This window comes from Selaginella moellendorffii, unplaced genomic scaffold, assembly GCF_000143415.4.
Source record: "Selaginella moellendorffii unplaced genomic scaffold, v1.0 SELMOscaffold_35, whole genome shotgun sequence".
NCBI classification, from domain to species: Eukaryota; Viridiplantae; Streptophyta; class Lycopodiopsida; order Selaginellales; family Selaginellaceae; genus Selaginella; species Selaginella moellendorffii.
Genome location: NW_003314296.1, coordinates 698,029 through 715,116, shown reverse-complemented (window position 1 = coordinate 715,116; position 17,088 = coordinate 698,029). Strand labels below are relative to the sequence as shown.

At 39.1% G+C, this 17,088-nt stretch overlaps 3 protein-coding genes across 6 annotated transcripts; all 3 read left to right on the top strand.

Moving 5' to 3' along the window:
- The first annotated feature begins 4,106 nt into the window (after positions 1-4,106).
- On the top strand, positions 4,107-5,582 carry LOC9656467 (probable NADH kinase). 2 transcript variants are annotated; one of them, XM_024682697.1, is made up of 5 exons: positions 4,107-4,225; positions 4,319-4,564; positions 4,655-4,732; positions 4,790-4,941; positions 4,999-5,582. In XM_024682697.1, exons 1-5 carry the CDS (start codon positions 4,124-4,126, stop codon positions 5,351-5,353), a joined length of 933 nt encoding a protein of 310 aa, XP_024538465.1. In that variant the 5' UTR covers positions 4,107-4,123; the 3' UTR covers positions 5,354-5,582. The 2 variants fall into 2 exon arrangements, with proteins under 2 accessions (XP_024538465.1, XP_024538464.1); XM_024682696.1 differs by having other exon boundaries at positions 4,649-4,732.
- Positions 5,583-6,365: 783 nt separating this feature from the next.
- LOC112349054 lies at positions 6,366-8,117 on the top strand. The gene has a single exon (XM_024682695.1). It carries the CDS (start codon positions 6,824-6,826, stop codon positions 7,940-7,942), a length of 1,119 nt encoding a protein of 372 aa, XP_024538463.1. The 5' UTR covers positions 6,366-6,823; the 3' UTR covers positions 7,943-8,117.
- Positions 8,117-11,341, top strand: LOC112349053 (pentatricopeptide repeat-containing protein At5g16860-like). Of its 3 annotated transcripts, XM_024682692.1 has the most exons (5): positions 8,117-8,886; positions 8,935-9,970; positions 10,026-10,191; positions 10,249-10,455; positions 10,507-11,341. In XM_024682692.1, exons 1-4 carry the CDS (start codon positions 8,138-8,140, stop codon positions 10,308-10,310), a joined length of 2,013 nt encoding a protein of 670 aa, XP_024538460.1. In that variant the 5' UTR covers positions 8,117-8,137; the 3' UTR covers positions 10,311-10,455; positions 10,507-11,341. The 3 variants fall into 3 exon arrangements, with proteins under 3 accessions (XP_024538460.1, XP_024538459.1, XP_024538457.1); XM_024682691.1 differs by lacking the exons at positions 10,249-10,455; positions 10,507-11,341 and having other exon boundaries at positions 8,935-9,808; positions 9,861-9,970; positions 10,026-10,093; XM_024682689.1 differs by lacking the exons at positions 10,026-10,191; positions 10,249-10,455; positions 10,507-11,341 and having other exon boundaries at positions 8,935-9,808; positions 9,861-10,019.
- The last annotated feature ends 5,747 nt before the right edge of the window (positions 11,342-17,088 follow it).

Sequence of the window (17,088 nt, the reverse complement as noted above, 5' to 3'; positions counted from 1 at the left end):
GCTAGTTGTAACATACGGCTTATATATGCAATGGGATGATGCTGACCAGGTACACTTGGGCTTTCTTGCATTAACACACCTCCAAGACCAATATTAGAAGCATCAACCGCTATCCTTCTCGTCCCAGTCCTCATTCTTTTTCTCCATCTCCCATCCCTCGCTGCTCATCTCATCCTCCTCATCGTTCTTATGCACATCCTCATTCCACTCATTCTTGAGGAGCGGGTGCTGTCAGGAATCCCCCAATTCTTGCCACATTCCTGACTCTCGCCGGATTCCTAACCTACAGACCACATTCCTAATTCTCGAGACACTTCCCTATTCTTGATTCTCGAGACACTTCCCTATTCCTGATTCTCGAGACACTTCCCTATTCCTGACTCTCGAGACACTTCCCTATTCCTGACTCTCTGATTTCCTGTACAATTCCTGAGTCTCGAGCCACATTCCTGATATTGATGTGATGCCTCCTCAACCTCAGCTATATTTAGGTTGTCCTCGATCCAAGAGTGGTGGAGCTTCATCAACCTATAGTATATATAGGTTAGCTTTGTTCTATTTCTCCACAATCTAAATCAATGCTAATCTAAGGCTTTTTCTTTGTTTCCACTAGCTTTTCTCTTTGTTTTTTGCATTTTCCAGTCTTGATCTTGTTGGGGGTCTTGACAAAGAACATACTAGAAAGTGTTTAAACAAGTTTATAAATCATAAAGATGTTTAAAAATTATAAATACAAGATTTATCTAAATGAATAACAACCATTATATGGGAAAATATCCTAGCATATCCAAATATATTCTAAGTATATTCATTCCCATCATAATCCCCCTACAGTTTACTTAAGCAAACCAAAAATAAGCTAATAAAAAGTAAAATGATTTAAGATTATAAATATTAGAATGAATGAACCTAAAATATAATATACTAAGAATATTTAAAACTCTCAACAGAGCAAACCAAAAATAATGTTAACACAGCGATGGTTAATGAAAACATAAACTTATTTTTTAATGATTATGTATTAAAAATAAGGAAATAATATTTTTTTTGTGGGGATAAATCTTGATAATCATTTACAGCTAGTGGTGCCTTCAATCTTTATTCTACACTTTCTTCATATCTATTATGATTCTTTTATTCTAGGTAGGGATATAAGATATTGTCATATGATTGAGAAGCTATGCAGGTCTTTTTATTGGCTAGAGATACAATGTAATGTTATCTAGTATGTGTGTAGTTGCATTTGATGCAAAGCCCATAATACTCCTTTATGCTACAAAAAGATAATTAAAGTTAATTATAATTTTCTGTCTGTTTAAGTTGGTAGTGTTTGATCTAATGGGACTTTTTCCACAATCGACTATTGGCAATGAGTATATTATTATTGTTTTTGACTACTTTACTCGTTGGGTGGAAGTCGGTGCTTTTGTTAGCACATCTGCAATTGCTGTTGGATATTTCCTCCTTAATTGAGTAGTGTTCTAGTAATCCTATCTGGAGCAGATTATTTCAGATAATGGTCCTGCATTTATGGCTGAGATATTTTATGTTTTGATGTCTCAATTAAGGATATACCACACTTTCACGAGTGCTTATCATCCACAGTCAAATAGTTTGGTGAAATGGTTTGTTTAGACTTTCAAAGGCTAATTGTGAAATATGTGAACTTTCAGTATTCGGATTATGATGGTTATTTGCTGTCTCTTCGGTATATATATGTCACAAAGGTGTTGAGTTCTTGAGACCATATAAACTCCTATATAGTTATAATCTAATATTGCCAACAAAGTTGGGTTTACCTTTGCAATTGCTACAACCTATCGATGTTATATTGTGGGATTAGTATTTGATAAGCATTCTTCCACTTGTCCGAGTAAAGTTTGTCGAACACTTGAGCATACAAGTGAAACAACAATGGTGCTACAACTCTTATCATCGTCCATCTATAGAGTACAAAGTGGATGACTTAGTGTTAGTTCATTTTCCCCATTTTACGGTATATTGTTTATCTAAGGGGCTTCTTGTTTAGTGGAAAGAACCATATCAAATGTTGCAGCAAGTTGAATTGCAAGTTTATGAGGTTCATATGATGTCCAATAAGCTAATCCTCCAAAAATTATATATGTACAACAATTAAAACACTTTGTACAAAAGGATCAAAAACAGCTAACACCACCTACAGATCCACTGATGCCTCTTTTTAATATTCCTTTAAATCCTGGTCCATCCATGAGAGAACCCTAACTATCTTCCATCATTCTAAGAAGAGGAGATGATATGAAGTTTAAGTGTACAATTATTATGCTATAGCATAGTGAAATTTTGATAGCCATCAGATTAGTTTCAATCTGGACCACTCACTTTTATATATAAACTGGGGTTTTTGGTTTAATTGATATGTACATTTCTTGCATTCCCTTTTCATATTCTATACACTTATATTATTATTATTTTTTTTTTGCTTAACCAAACTTTTTATATTTAAAATATTTTAAAATATTCTAACATTTTTTATTCATTTTAGATTAATCTAGGCACCTTTGTGATATATATGGGTGGCTCTACTACTCAAGTATGGCTTTGGTTCAAAATTATGGTTTCAAATTTAGTTTAAGTATTTCACAACTACATATAGAATTGCAAATGGTTTATTAGAATTCTATAGTCAATTGATTTTCATATCATGATTTTGGGTTTCTTTCAATCATGGTTTCTAGCAACTACATTGGTAATTCTATAGAAGCTTCAAGTTTTTATAATAGTTATATTCAACCAATAAGCTAATTCTAGTACTATAGCACAACTATCTATTTGGACTGAATCTAGTCCATCCATTCTTATGTATAAGCAGGGGTTTAAAGCCTAATTAATATACCTATTTCCATATCCATATAAACATAATTATAATTTATAAATACAAAATTAATCTTATTGCATATCAGTAGAATAAACTTGAATATACTAAGAAGTATTTATAAAATTTTATAAATTATAATACAATATTAATTAAATTAAATTAGATGGTAAAATATTCTAGAATAGCCAAGCATATATCCATTTACAGCGTCTAAAAGATAAAATAATTTGCAATGTGTTGCATGTAATAACACTTGATTTGCTTAATAGTGGTATTATTTCTATTTATTAATCCAATGATCAAATAAAAGTTTATAATTTATAAATACAATATTAATTTTATTGCATATCAACCATTAGATGGTAAAATAAAAATAATGTACTATAAAGTGTTTAAGAAAGTTTATAAATTATAAACATGTTTATAAATTATAAATACAAGCTTAATCTAAATGAATTACAACCATTAGATGTAGAATATTTTAGAATATCTAAGCATATTCTAAGTATATCCACTACTATCCCATTCCCCTACAGATTTGTTTAAGCAAACCAAAAAGAACATACTAGAAAGTGTTTAAACAAGTTTATAAATCATAAATATTTTTAAAAATTATAAATAAAAGATTAATCTAAGTGAATAACAACCATTATATGGTAGACTATCCTAGCATATCCAAATATATTCTAAGTATATTCAATACCATCCCCCTACAGTTTGCTTAAGAAAACCAAAAATAAACTAATAAAAAGTAAAACGATTTATGATTATAAACGTTATAAAATGAATTAACCTAAAACATAATATGCTAAGAATATTCAAAACTCTCAACAGAGCAAACCAAAAATAATGTTAACATAGAGATGGTTAGTGAAGTCATAAAATTACTTTTTAATAATTATGCATTAAAATAAGAAAATAATATAATAAATGTTGTGAGTAAAAAAATTATTTTTTATTTTTTTACTTAAAATTAAAATTTAAAATAAAATTACTGGTATGTATCTATATGTTTATTTCAATTCATTAAAATATATTGATGTCACTATTTTAGTCTTAATCATATTATTTATAAGTTTTTATAGGATAGGAGTTGAAAATTAATTTTTATTTGAAATAAAAAATAATTAATATTTAAATTTAAGTAATTACTTACTTTTACATTTTGTAAATAGGTTTTTGTATCATATATCTAACTGAAATCTATATCAAAATAACACGACATGCACATTTTAGGGTTCTTGCGGGTGTAGGGTTTTAGGATGAATGAGGCGCGTCCTGGTGCTGCTGAAGCGAAGCGCATACGATCTCTACGTCGCGCGCCATCGGGATCCGGCATTCGTCAACGGGAGCGCCGAAAAAACGAAGGTAGAGCCCGCGGATGTTTTCTTGCAAATCTATGGACATTGCGAGTAGGAATTCTAACTCTTCTTCTTCGTGCTTCTAATTCGCGATCTCCAGGTGGTTGAAAATCTCTTGGATCGGCACAGAGTACATGAATCCACGGTGCAGAAATGCAAGGATGTCCTTGCAAACATGTCCCTGTCCTGGGACTTTCTTCTTCGGGACGAGCTACACTCGCCTATACGAAATGTGGACCTTGTTGTCACCGTGGGAGGGGATGGAACTTTGCTACAAGCGAGTCACTACTTGGACGATTCCATTCCCGTCCTTGGAGTAAACTCGGATCCAACCAAGACCGACGAGGTTCGTGTGTGCCGAAAGTTTTGATCTAGTCAAGTTCTATGCTAACTTTTTTTCATCTTTTTTTTTTTGGCGTGGTTTTCTAAGGTGCAGGAGCAGCAGATGGAGGAGTTTGATGCTACACGAAGTCGAGGCTACTTCTGCGCTGCTACCAGCGAGTATTTCGAGCAGGTTTTTGATTCCTCCAAGCTTTCCACTCGGAAAAACAATGAAAGTTCTTTGTTTCAGGTGCTAGGCAAAGTCATCAGTGGCAAACTTCAACCAACAACTCTACAGAGGATTTCCACTACAATCGATGGTACTTTGTTCTCGACTCCAGCTCTCAATGACGTTTTGCTCGCTCATCCAAATCCAGCTGCCGTGAGCCGATGCACTTTCAGGTCCGTGTTGTTGCTTTTTTTCTTCTTTGTCTATGTTTTGATGTTGTTTGATTCCAGCGTCGTCAACCAGCAAACAAAGTCGGGGTCCTTGATACACTCTCGCTCCAGTGGCTTGCGCGTTTGCACGGCGGCTGGCTCGACCGCCGCGACGCTCTCGGCTGGAGGATTTGCAATGCCGCTGGAATCGAAAGAGCTCCAGTACATGCTGAGAGAGCCGATCCTTCCACACCCCAAGCAGAAGAATCTGATGCACGGTTTCGTTGGCTCAACCGAGGCAATTCAAGTTACTTGGGGCTGTCGCCAGGGATCCATCTATTTTGATGGCGCTCACGTCTCGGCTCCCATCAAGTTTGGCACTGTCGTGACGATCTCGGCGAGTGGACCTCCTGTCAAAGTTTTCCTCGAGCAGTGATCACAGAACTCAAGAACAGCAACGATCATCGTTTCAGTGACAACATGCGGAGATTTCAAGCGAAGACTGACTTTATAATCTGATGATCGACCATCACTTCAAGCAAAAGCGAAAGCGAAAGCTAGATCGATCAAATGAAACTTTTTCGGTGGTTTTTCGCTTCATCAATGTACATAGCTGGACGGTTTGATTGATAAAATCTTAAAACTACCAACTTTTGCGAGCTCCATTTAACCTCCAAGCCGTGACCTTGCAGCAGCCATTTTTACACCATGGAAGCTATTAGAACACTTGGTCCTTCTCCACCTTATCCCGCAATCTCTACAAGCAAAAACAACCACAATTATTTTTCCTTTTTACAACCTATAAAATATAATATATATATTTTTTTGGATCAAGAAGAATGTTGGAGACAATAATTCATCCATATGAGAATGTCTTGCCTTTACAGGTAAAAATTAACTGTCTTGTGCAATTGTGGGAGCTACTCCAGGGCATGATGCCTTTCAGGTAAAGGAAGATCACATGAATCACAGAGCGAATATGCCCACCACCTTTCTTTTACCAGGAATAAAATATGTAAAAAGCTCAAGAGAATGTTTTGATGAATTTTGTTCTGGTATTCCAACCACCAGAATTGGCTTCCAAGGTTGGTACTTCATCATGATCAAAAAAATTTAATACAATGTGTTAGCTGTTATTGTCCAGACAATCATCCATCCGAGTTAAAGAGCACAGCGTTAGTTTTTTTTTACCCGTCCAGGCTGGAGCCGTACAGGTGCAGCGTTGGCAGGCGGTGACCACGACCGACAGGTAGCGCTTGGATCTAGCGGCCAGCATGGCGCCACGCCAGCACGACTCAGTCCCGGCCGTTGGATCGCCTGGCAAGCACTAGAGACAGGGAGCTTCTCACGGGGACCGCGCGGTGTACTGCGCGGGGAACTCGCGCAGTGTAGTTTTTTCACATGGAGCTCACCGCGCGGGGCCATTGTATTCCTCTGTTCTAGGATTTTGGGCATTTCAATGGCGGAGTGGAAGAGCATGGCGCCGCGAAATGCCGAGGCGATGCCGCTCCAATGCGGATGGGAATGAGGTCGGTCTCCTGTCTTGCTCGATTCGATTACTGGAAATCTTCGATTGCGCGCGTCGCAATCGCGGGATAATCCCAGGCCTGCATGCCAGGGCTTGGTGACGTTCCTCCTCAATCGACACAGGGATTCACTCTCTCTCTCTCTCTCTCTCGATTTTCTTCCTTCCAACGCAGGTCTCCCCCCCAGGACGGCAGTGGAATGCCTGCGCGATACAATGCTGGAGCCATGGCGGCCAGCGATCTCCACGCCAAGAGGAGCCGCCGGCTAGCCGCTCGATTGGAAGGGGAGCGCCATGAGTTTCACGAAGAGCGGCAAAGGTTAGCGTCTCAGTAGCTCCATCAATCGTAGCTGGGCAACGTAGGGGGGAATTTTATAATTAATGGCAGGGAAGGGAAGAAGAGATAGAAATGGAAGAAGGAAGCGATCAGAAGAGCTGGGCAGAGTGGCAGCCAAATACTCAGCGGTGGCAGCTCTACTGGCGCTACTCACATTGATCGTCACACCCGCGACTGGCCGAGAGCTCCAAGACGATGATCCATTGCGGAAGGAGTTTTCTCAGTGGAAACTCTTGGAGGACAACGAGAACGTCGTCAAGGAAGAAGTGGAAGATAAGTTGGCCGACTTGGACAGGATCCTCCAGAGCAGCGCCTTCGCTTCATTCGGCCACCCGGTAGTCACAGGCCAAATCTACGACGTCTCGGTGAGGAATTCCTCGCTGAGCTCGCGGGTGATGGTGAGGACGGTCAGGCTCAAGATGGGGAGCTTGGTTCATCGCGGTTTCACTCTCGAGGAGTTTAGCATTCCAACGCGGGCGGGGCCATTCGGGGTGGCGAGGATAGTTCTCGTCTACCGACGATTCATCGGCAAGCTCTACGAGCCCAGGGATCTGATCATCGTTTCTCCGGTTCTCGGGATCAAAGTCTACGACGCAGTGAATCTCTCGGCGACCAACGCTCCCGAGCTGGATTTCGTTTCGAGAGGCCTGGACAACGTCACCGTCCGGATCCCAGTCTCCAGAACCGACGTCACCGGCGTTCCTCAGTGCGCCACCTTTGACGCGCTTGGAAACGTCTCCGTGAGCAGCGTGACGAGCTCCTCATCGCCGGGAGCGTCCTCGTACGTGTGTTCTTCCAGAAACTTGGGAGACTTCGCGCTGGTAGTGCCGCTGGGATCGATTGCTCCGGCTTCCGGCCCGGCCGCCGCTCCACTGCCGCTAGCTGCTTCGCCGCCACCACCCGGAAGATCGCGGCGGAGGTCGAGGAAGTGGAGGGTGATCCTGGGAGCTGTTCTTGGCAGCGTCGCGGGGCTGGTTTTGCTGGGCTTGATCGCCGTGGCCGCGACGAGGTACCGCAGGAAATCGAAGCTCTCGAAAATGGAGCAGCACTCCGATCGAGGAGAGATGCTCCAGACGTCGCTCATCGGTGGAAGCAGGGCGCCGATCGCTGGTGCTTCTCGTACCAGGCCAGTGCTGGAATCCGACTACGCTGCTTCATCCTGATCGATCGATCCAATCGCGAAGAAAAAGAGTGTCAGTTCCTGATGATCCAGCTCCTCCATCGATCCTTCTGATTTTTTTGTGCTTTGTTCTTCTCTTCACGAATTTGTTTCTATATGTATTGACTATCTTGTGTGTTCCAAGCGAATAAGACTGGGTTCCATTCCATTTGATGGTATTCTAGGGTTTATCCAAGAAATGCTCGATGCCGGGAGCAATCTCGATCGATTCGAGCAGCGGAGTCTCCATCTCGGCAACAAATCGGTGAGCATTCACGGCAGGAATGGAAATGTGGCCGGCGCGCGCGAGGTCTTCGATCGCATGCCGTGGCGCAGCGTCGTTTCTTGGAATTCCTTGATGCTGAGCTACGCCGAGAATATGAGAGGGGAGATCGCGCTGGAAATCTTCCACAGGATGAAGATCGAGGGCGGCGAGCCGGATTCTCATAGCTTTGTGGCCGCGATCAAGGCGTGTGGCAGTGTGATTGATCCGGAATCGATGGCGCGAGGGTTGAATCTCCACAGCGAGGCGATCGAGATCGGCTGGGACTCCAACACTTTTGTGGCGACGAGCTTGATCGACATGTATGGGAGATGGAAGAGGTTGGATCACGCGAAACGGGTACTCGAGGCCATGGATCCAGGGAAAAGAAACGTTGTGGCGTGGAACACACTGATTCTTCGCTACGCTGAGAATGGCGATGGAGAGCTCGCATTGGAGCTCTTCGATCGGATGAGAAACGAAGAAAGCTGCGGTCCAGATGCTCGAACTTTCGCTGCTGCTGCCAAGGCTTGTGCTGCCATCGCAACGACAGGAAAATTCAATAGCGAGAAGAAGATTAAATTCATCGATGGAGAGCTTGTGAAGAGGGGCATGGAGATCCACGAGCTGGCTTCCAAGCGTGGCTTGGACACCGACACCTACGTTGGAAACTCTCTGGTAAATATGTATGTCAAGTTTGAGAAACTTGTGGAAGCTAAGCGTGTGTTTGACAGGATTTCTCATCGCAGCGTCGTCTCTTGGAACTCTCTCCTTCTCGGGTATGCTCAGAGTGCTAGTCACAGCGGCTTGGCCTTGGATCTCTTGGGGAAAATGCTAGCACGGGGAACTCGAGGCTGCCAGCCGGATGGCCGGACTTTCGTTGCTGCGGCTCGAGCATGCGCTTGTCTTGCGGACAGAGAAGGCCAGACTCGAGTCGGGGACAAGCTGATGAAGATCACGTCCTTGGAACAGGGAATGTTTTTTCATTCTCGCGCAGCCACAAGTTTACATGACGGTGAGCTCGACATCTTCGTGGCAAGCTCTCTGGTGGACATGTACATGAAGTGTGGGAGTCCGCAGGATGCCAGACACGTCTTTGACAGGATGCCGCAGCGTAGTGTGGTTTCCTGGACAGTTTTGATGGCGGGGTACGTCGAGAATGGGGAAGCCGAGCTGGCTTTGGAGGTTTTTACGCTCATGCAAGCAGAAGCGGCCGAGGAAGTGGTTCCAGCGGCATTTGTTCCGGCAGCAAAGGCTTGCACTGTTCTAGCGGCCAGAGAAGTTCCAAAAGAAGTCGATGGAAGAAGAAGGCCTGTGAAGATGAAGTCGCTGGAGATGGGAATGGCAATTCATTCCCGGGCCGGAGAAGCTGAGACCGACGATTTCCTCGCGAGCGCTCTCATCGACATGTACTCCAAGTGCGCGAGCCTGGTGGACGCCTTGAAAGTTTTCGACAAGATGGTCCACCACGACGTGGCGTCGTGGAATGCGTTAATTCTGGCCTGCGCTGACAACGAGCAAGACGAGCTTGGTCTGGAGCTACTCCGGCTCATGCAGGATGGTGGCGACTGCGCACCAAACTCTCGAACCTTCGCTGCTGCGCTCAAGGCCTGTGGTAATTCTCTGCTGAAGTGCAAGGCTCTAACAGCAGTTCTTGCAGAAACTTTCAGACATACCAGCAGTGGTCCTGGCCCTGGGAGCGATTGTTTTCTAGATGCTGCTCTCGTCGACGCTTGTAGCAAATGTGGGAGTATGCTCGGCGCTCAACAGGTATTTGATTCAATCTCTAAGCCGGACTTGGTTATCTGGAATGCGTTGATCGCAGGATACAGTCGTCAGGGAGATGCCGCGCGCGTTTTTCGTCTCTTCCATCAGATGCAAGACGAAGGCATACGAGCGGACGAGGCCACCTTTGTGGCTCTCCTCACGGCATGCAACCATGCCGGGCTGGTCGAGCGAAGCAAGAAGTATTTCGGCGAGATGCGCACAAGGTATGGTGTGAATCCTGGTCGCGAGCATTGCATTTGCATGGTCGATATACTTTGCAGAGCTGATGAACTGGACGACGCTGTGGCCATGGCCGAGTCCATGCCTCGTGAAGGAGAGGTGAGTGCTGTGGCATGGATGGGAGTTTTAAGTGCCTGCTCCAAGTCTGGAAACGTTGCTCTGGGAAGGCTGGCATTCGACGCGTTGTTGAAAATGGACAAAGCCGGCGACGCAGCTTACCAGATGATGGCAAGCTTATACGAGAGAAGGTAAGAACTTGGAAATCTTCTAGACGATGCTCAAGCAAGCCTTTTGATCAGGACCGCTATGGAGCTCTTCCTTTCCAGCAGTTCTTGCAAAAGTGTCGAGATTGTCGCGCTCTATCACAAGTCCGGAAGAGGAGACTTAAAGTGGACGGTCGCAACTAGCAGCACGCGATTGAAACTCTCCGCTGGAATCATCCAAACGTTCTCTCTCCCATTTGGATCCTGGAAGAAGGTATCGATCGATCGATCGACAAAGCTAACAAATGGAATTTTGTTCATCTTAACAGGCCGTGTGGTGGTAAGAACCAAGTCGACTTCGTACTTTCTTTTCTCCGGCCCAAATCCAGCACTGGACTTGCATTGCTCTGGATCAGTGCTGAAGAAGCTCGCGAGCAAGGCCTTGCGATCGATCCCATCCCTGATGTAACGCATGCTCTCATCCCTGTTTGATCCAAGGAAGAGATACGTGAATGGCCCATCTTGCCTGTCCGGCAGTATGTTATCCACGCTGTGCTAGAGAAAAAGAACTGAGGGAGAAGGATCAAAGAATTCCAGAAGCATACCATACCTCTCCGCGTGAGCACTGATTTCGCGATGGACTCCGACTGGCAATGCGCTACGAATCGGCCATAGGGCGCGTGGGTGCTCCGAAATATTTCCATGAGCGAGGGGTTGAAGAGGATCTTGTCCGGTTGCGCAATCTGCCAGCGGCTATGGCGGAGCATGCGATCGATGGCCTGCATCACGAACGCCGGGTTGATGGTAAAAGCCTTTATAATTTGCTTAATTGTAGATAAAGTATATGGAATGAGGCCAACGATGCCGGATGATATTATATATTTACCATCTCTTTGTAATTATTAAGGAGTATATTAATTACTACTAATCATTACAAGGACTGAACCCTAAACCTCTACTCATATGGGATTTGACATATAGAATTTGAACTCAAAACTTGCTGTACACGTGGATGGGCAGTATGGACTTATATTTAGATTAGGTTTGTGGATTAGTTGAGATTAATTTCTAAAGCCCCTATAAAAATAGGGTTTTAAGAAATATGTACTTAATACAGATTTATCTTTTCTTCTCCATTGTTCAATATTTTAATAGTTTGTTGTCTCCTCTTCTCTTAACAATGAGCTCTTGGCATTGACCACTTTATCTCATACCTCCAAACCTCATACTATAGTTTTGTTTTTCAGACCTTGGGCAGCACATTTTTGGTGGTTTCTGAACTAGTCTTTTGAATTTTTAACTTGCTAAATTTGTCACTCACTACATGAATATTTTGATTTTCAAGTCTCTTATAAGTGGGAGTGTTCAAAATATTATATTTTTATGATTTGGATTAAATCTTGTGATGTGATCAATAGCTAGTATTGATTCCATAGTATTGATAAAATTTGAATGTTTATAGCCTTAAACTTTTTTACTTTTTTATATTATAAACTTTTATCTTTAATTATTTATTATTATTTTAGGTAGTTTATTTTACTAAAAATCAGAAATAGAGATAAAGAATAGAAAATCATAATTATAATTTCTAGATTATGACTAGATTTTTTATTGTTTTAATTGTTTATCTTTTGCCAAAGTTGGCTTATTTTTGGACTCCACCACCACCCCAATATTCCAATCCCAGAACAATTTTTCAGCTGGCTTCTAATGCATTGTCACCACAGCAATTCCAAGATGTCATTCGACTCATGTCCAATTTCATCACAACTCACTATGCTGATACTACTAGAGATAATCCTTATAACCTCTTTCCAGTAGGAAGCACATCAGTGGAGTTTCATATTGGTGAGATCACTTTTATATCAACGCCCCTGTTGTGGTGGCTATGTTTTGTGTTGCAGATCCCTTTGTAGCAATCAATTTTCCCTCCCATTTGGTGCGAGCCACATTCAGAGCTATTAGAAATCAAATATTTTTAGATGCCTCAACTTATATTGAAGGAAGGCAAAGGTTTTGTGCTGAAACACGCACAGAATTTTCAAATTTTGCCATACACTATCTGTTCACCAAACACAAAATATTTCATAGTAACTTTAGTATGGCCACTCAAGCACTAAGAAACACAGCTAATGTTTTTGTTCTTATGGATTTTCATGGAAGTGATTGTTGGAGCTTTGAATCGTCACTTGTAGGGCATCAAAATGAAGTTCCAGGATCATTTATTCTAGCAGGAAATAGCTTAAACTCAGGGAATGGGCTTTATAAGCTAATGCTACATAGTGATTGTAAGTTAGTGCTAATTGAGAGGAGCAGTGGAACAATTTTATATTTAAGTGAGCACGCTTATAGGCCCATTGATGGATGCTTGGCTCATTTACAACAAGATGGGAATTTTGTGATTAAAGACTATCAAAATTATGTTTTATGGTCATCTAATAAATATTGTAATCCACAACCAAATTGTATTATCACAGCAAGTTTAGTGGTGAGAGGGGATGGAAATGTTATCATTTTTAACTTTGATACAAAACAAGTAATTTGGCAAGCTATTAAATAATACATTATAGTTCTACTTTAGATATCTTTTTTATTACTTTTTCATTTTTATTTATTGGTTTAACAGAACCACTAAAAGTAATAAATATTCCAAGAATATTCAAGTGTATTCTATGGAATTTCTTAATTGAGCAATTGAAACTTCTTTAATTATTTTAAAATTTATAATATATATATATATGCATTTATTTTATTTTATTATAAATTTTATATATATAGTTCCATATAGTTCCATTTTTATGTATTTTTATTTTATTAAAAATTATGAAAGAATTATAGAAGTTTCACAACAGCTAGATTAATAAATTTTATAAAATCACTTGTTCTAGAAATATTCATTATATTTTATTAATCCAATAAAGAAAAATGAAAGAAGTAATAAAATTATTTAAACTAAATCTTAATTAGCTTACCAATTTATAGTATCAAGCAAAGTGTTACTTTAATTATGCTTTTGTACTTGAAATCTTAAATTTAGAACACTAAGATTAAAAACAAATACTGATATAGTTTTACTCAGACCTAAAAGAAGAATAACTACTATATAGCTTTTAACAAGTTAACATTTCTATCCCCCTTAGCACTAAACTTATCACAAATAATTGTCTATACTAAACATTTAGAACCCTCTATAGTGCCCACCACCCCCTTATCTAAAAGCTTGCTTCAGGCTTTCACCCTAGTATTGTATATTTCTGGAGAGATAGTTATTCAAAATTTTATTAAATATAGAATGGTATTAAATTGTGAATCTGAACAAAGGAACAACATTATCATGTTTAAAGGCACTCTCTACATTCAGTAATGGATTTACTTAATTGGCAAGTCTAAATACCTTCCATAATGAGATAATAATGGGTAGGCCATAATTATTTGGACTTGCTAAATGTTAATCTCAATATATGGTGTGATTCTCCTAACTAACCAACAGAGTTGGACTTAAGACCACTTTAATACTAAATGTAACCTCATGAATTTGAACTTCCTAAGAGGTCACCCAACTCAATACTATTCAAAACCAAATATGCTTAACCCTAACTATCCCAAGACCCTTAATTGATTAAAAAAAAAGGGTGCACTTTTGTTTATGGGCTCTTTCCCTTTATATTTGAACCTTTATGAATCCTCTCTTAAGTTGTTTCTTGACACCCTACCCCTCTAGTCGAGCTCAATTAGAGGTAAATTACACCTATCAAATGTCAATCTTAACATATGGTATAATTCCTTTAACTAGTCAATAGAGTCAAACTCGAAACTGATCTAATATTAAATGTAAGCTCTTGAATTTAGACTTCTTGGGAGGTCATCCAACCCAATATTATTCAAACCCAAGACATTCAACCCTAAATATCCTAAGATCTTTTAACTGATTGGAAAAGGGGGTGCACTTTTATTTATGAGCCCTTTCCCTTTATATTTGAACCCCATGGATTGTTTTAAGTTGTTCTTTTTGGTTACTTCCAAACTCATGCTTTTTCTTCCAGATTGAATATCTCTAATATTTACCATTGATCTTGCTATTCACTATGATAATTAATTGCAACAATGACAATTAAAATATTGTCATCAAACTTTATTCTTTGTCTAACAGCCCCAATCTTGGAATAACTAATATATGAGTAAAATGTAATTCTAATGGAGATTAAAGCCACATATTAACAATGTTTATCCAAGGTTGAAAATTGATGTTAGATTGAGAACCACTTTTGCATATATTATTGCAATGCAAATCATTTCTAGGAGTAATATCTTTGTTTTTGTGTTTGCCCTCAAGTTTATATAGTGGATGCAACATTTGTGATTTTGGAAAATAGGAACATTTAGTCCAATTAAGGGATGTTTGATTAAACGAGTCCTCTTCTCTTCCTTATCTTAGCTCCATTCTTTATCTATGGATAACCTTTCTAAATCACTACTCACTTGCAATCCACTAAGTTAAAAAAAAAATTTGAGTTTTAGATTGTAGTAGAGCTAATATAAACTTCATAGATTGAGAATTTGCACTTTCTCATAACATTTTCCTCCAACCAATATAATATAACTTTTGCTGAAGTGATGAATAGTCAACAACTCTCCTCTAGGTGTTAGAGGATTCTAGATGTATAATAAAGATATTAGGGTATAACCAACCACCTAAAACAATGTTTAGTTCCCTATTGGGTGTGTCATTTTTTATGCATTTATTTATTTATTTTAACTTGGACTTAAACACAATCTCCATATTATGCTAGTTAGTAGGATATTTATATCATTGTATTAAACCACCAGTATGCTAAAATTGCATTAAACTCCATTTGGCTATATTTTTAATGTTGACTTTTTTACTATTGCTTTGTATTTCTATGCTTTCACTCTTTAGTTACACATTTAAGAATTCATTTTCATCTCTTCTTCCAGTGTTGTTACATTTAATAATTTGTTTTCATCCCTTATTGGTCCTCATTCCTTGAAACCAAATATCCAAGTAAAGCACCACTCTACTTAACTTAGGAGCATTGCAATTAATCTCAGGAACAAGAGCTACTCTTGAGCACTTCCTTAAGAGGTTTTTCTAACACACCTCAAGTCTATATTTACTCTCACCTAAACCCTAATATGGTTTAAGAGTACCACTTGAGAGTTTTTTTATAACTAAATTCTAGCCACATTATACTTAATATACTTGGAACATTATATAACCCAGCCCAGCCCATCCCACCTCAGAAGATGCTTTTGGCTTTTCACTAGTGTTTAGACCCTTAGATATATTGGGCCTCAAACATATCCAACCCAGAATATATTTGGTCCCAACTCGGTTTAAACTCTTTATTATTTTGATTATGATTTCAAAATCTATTACAACATACTTAGCTTGTAATGAGAAATTCATATATTGACTTGCACTTACAAGTGTTAAGAACCTCTATGATATTTAGTCTTTTACACTAGGTGTTTGCCTCTAGTTATGCTCGACCCAAGGGGTAGAGTGTCAATCAACTACGGCTCTTAGCTTTTGCTTATGAGGGTGTGAATTTGCTGGAAAACATGATAAATTGTAAATAACCAAAGAGAACAACTTAAAAAATGATTTATAAAGTTCAAATATAAAAGGAAAAAGTTCATGAATAAAAGTGCTCCCCTTTTTCCAATCCATGAGATATTTAGAGTTAAGTGTTATTGGGTTTTAATAGTACCGGGTTGGGTAACCTCCTAGGAAGTTTAAATTCAAGAGCTTATAGAAATTTTTGACATCATCACAAAGGCTAAGGTGAAAATATTGCTGAAGGATTGTATTATCTTAATGATGACCATTTAAAATCTCCAATACATAGATGAATACAAACTTAAATAAAATATTAATGGTGACCATCTAAATCTCCAATGAAGCCTTGGTGCAATTGTTGCAATTTATTGATGGTAGTGCACTCTTAATGAGTATTGTTGAATAAACTGCTAAATAAATGGATTGAAATTTTTGAAGAACAAAATGTAAATAACCAAATACAAAAATAAAAGGATTGATATCTTGAAAAACAAAATGTAAATAACCAATAAGAACAATAAATGGATTGAAATCCTAAATAATCAAATGTAAGCAACCAAAGAAAACAATTTGAAAGACAATCTATTGACACATAAATAATAATGTATCCCCTTTTTCTAATTGGTTAAAGGTTTTATGATACTTGAATTAAGTTTGAATAGTATTGAACTGATACAATTTGGTCTAACTAGGCTAGATCCAAGGGGTAAAATATTCAGAAAGTGGGGCTTTTAGGATTTCAATTTTCATTCACAAAGATTAAAAAGTATAGTGGATTATAGGCAAAAAAAAATTTAAAAAAATCAAGAGACAATCCACTAAAGTTTAAATATAAAGGGAAAGGGCTTATGAATAAAAGTTTAAATTCAAGAGCTTTTTTTATTTGAGTTAAATGTATTTAGGTTTAAATAATACTAAAGTAGGTGACCTCATGAAAAATTCAAATTCAACAAATACAAAATCTTTAAAACCCTATTTTTATAAGGGCTTTAAAATTTTAAGTATGGGATAGTAAGTCTTCTATTCAAATCCTACAAGCAAAGGTTTTATTATTGTGGTTAGTAGTAATTAATATACTCCTCAATAAATATAGAGAG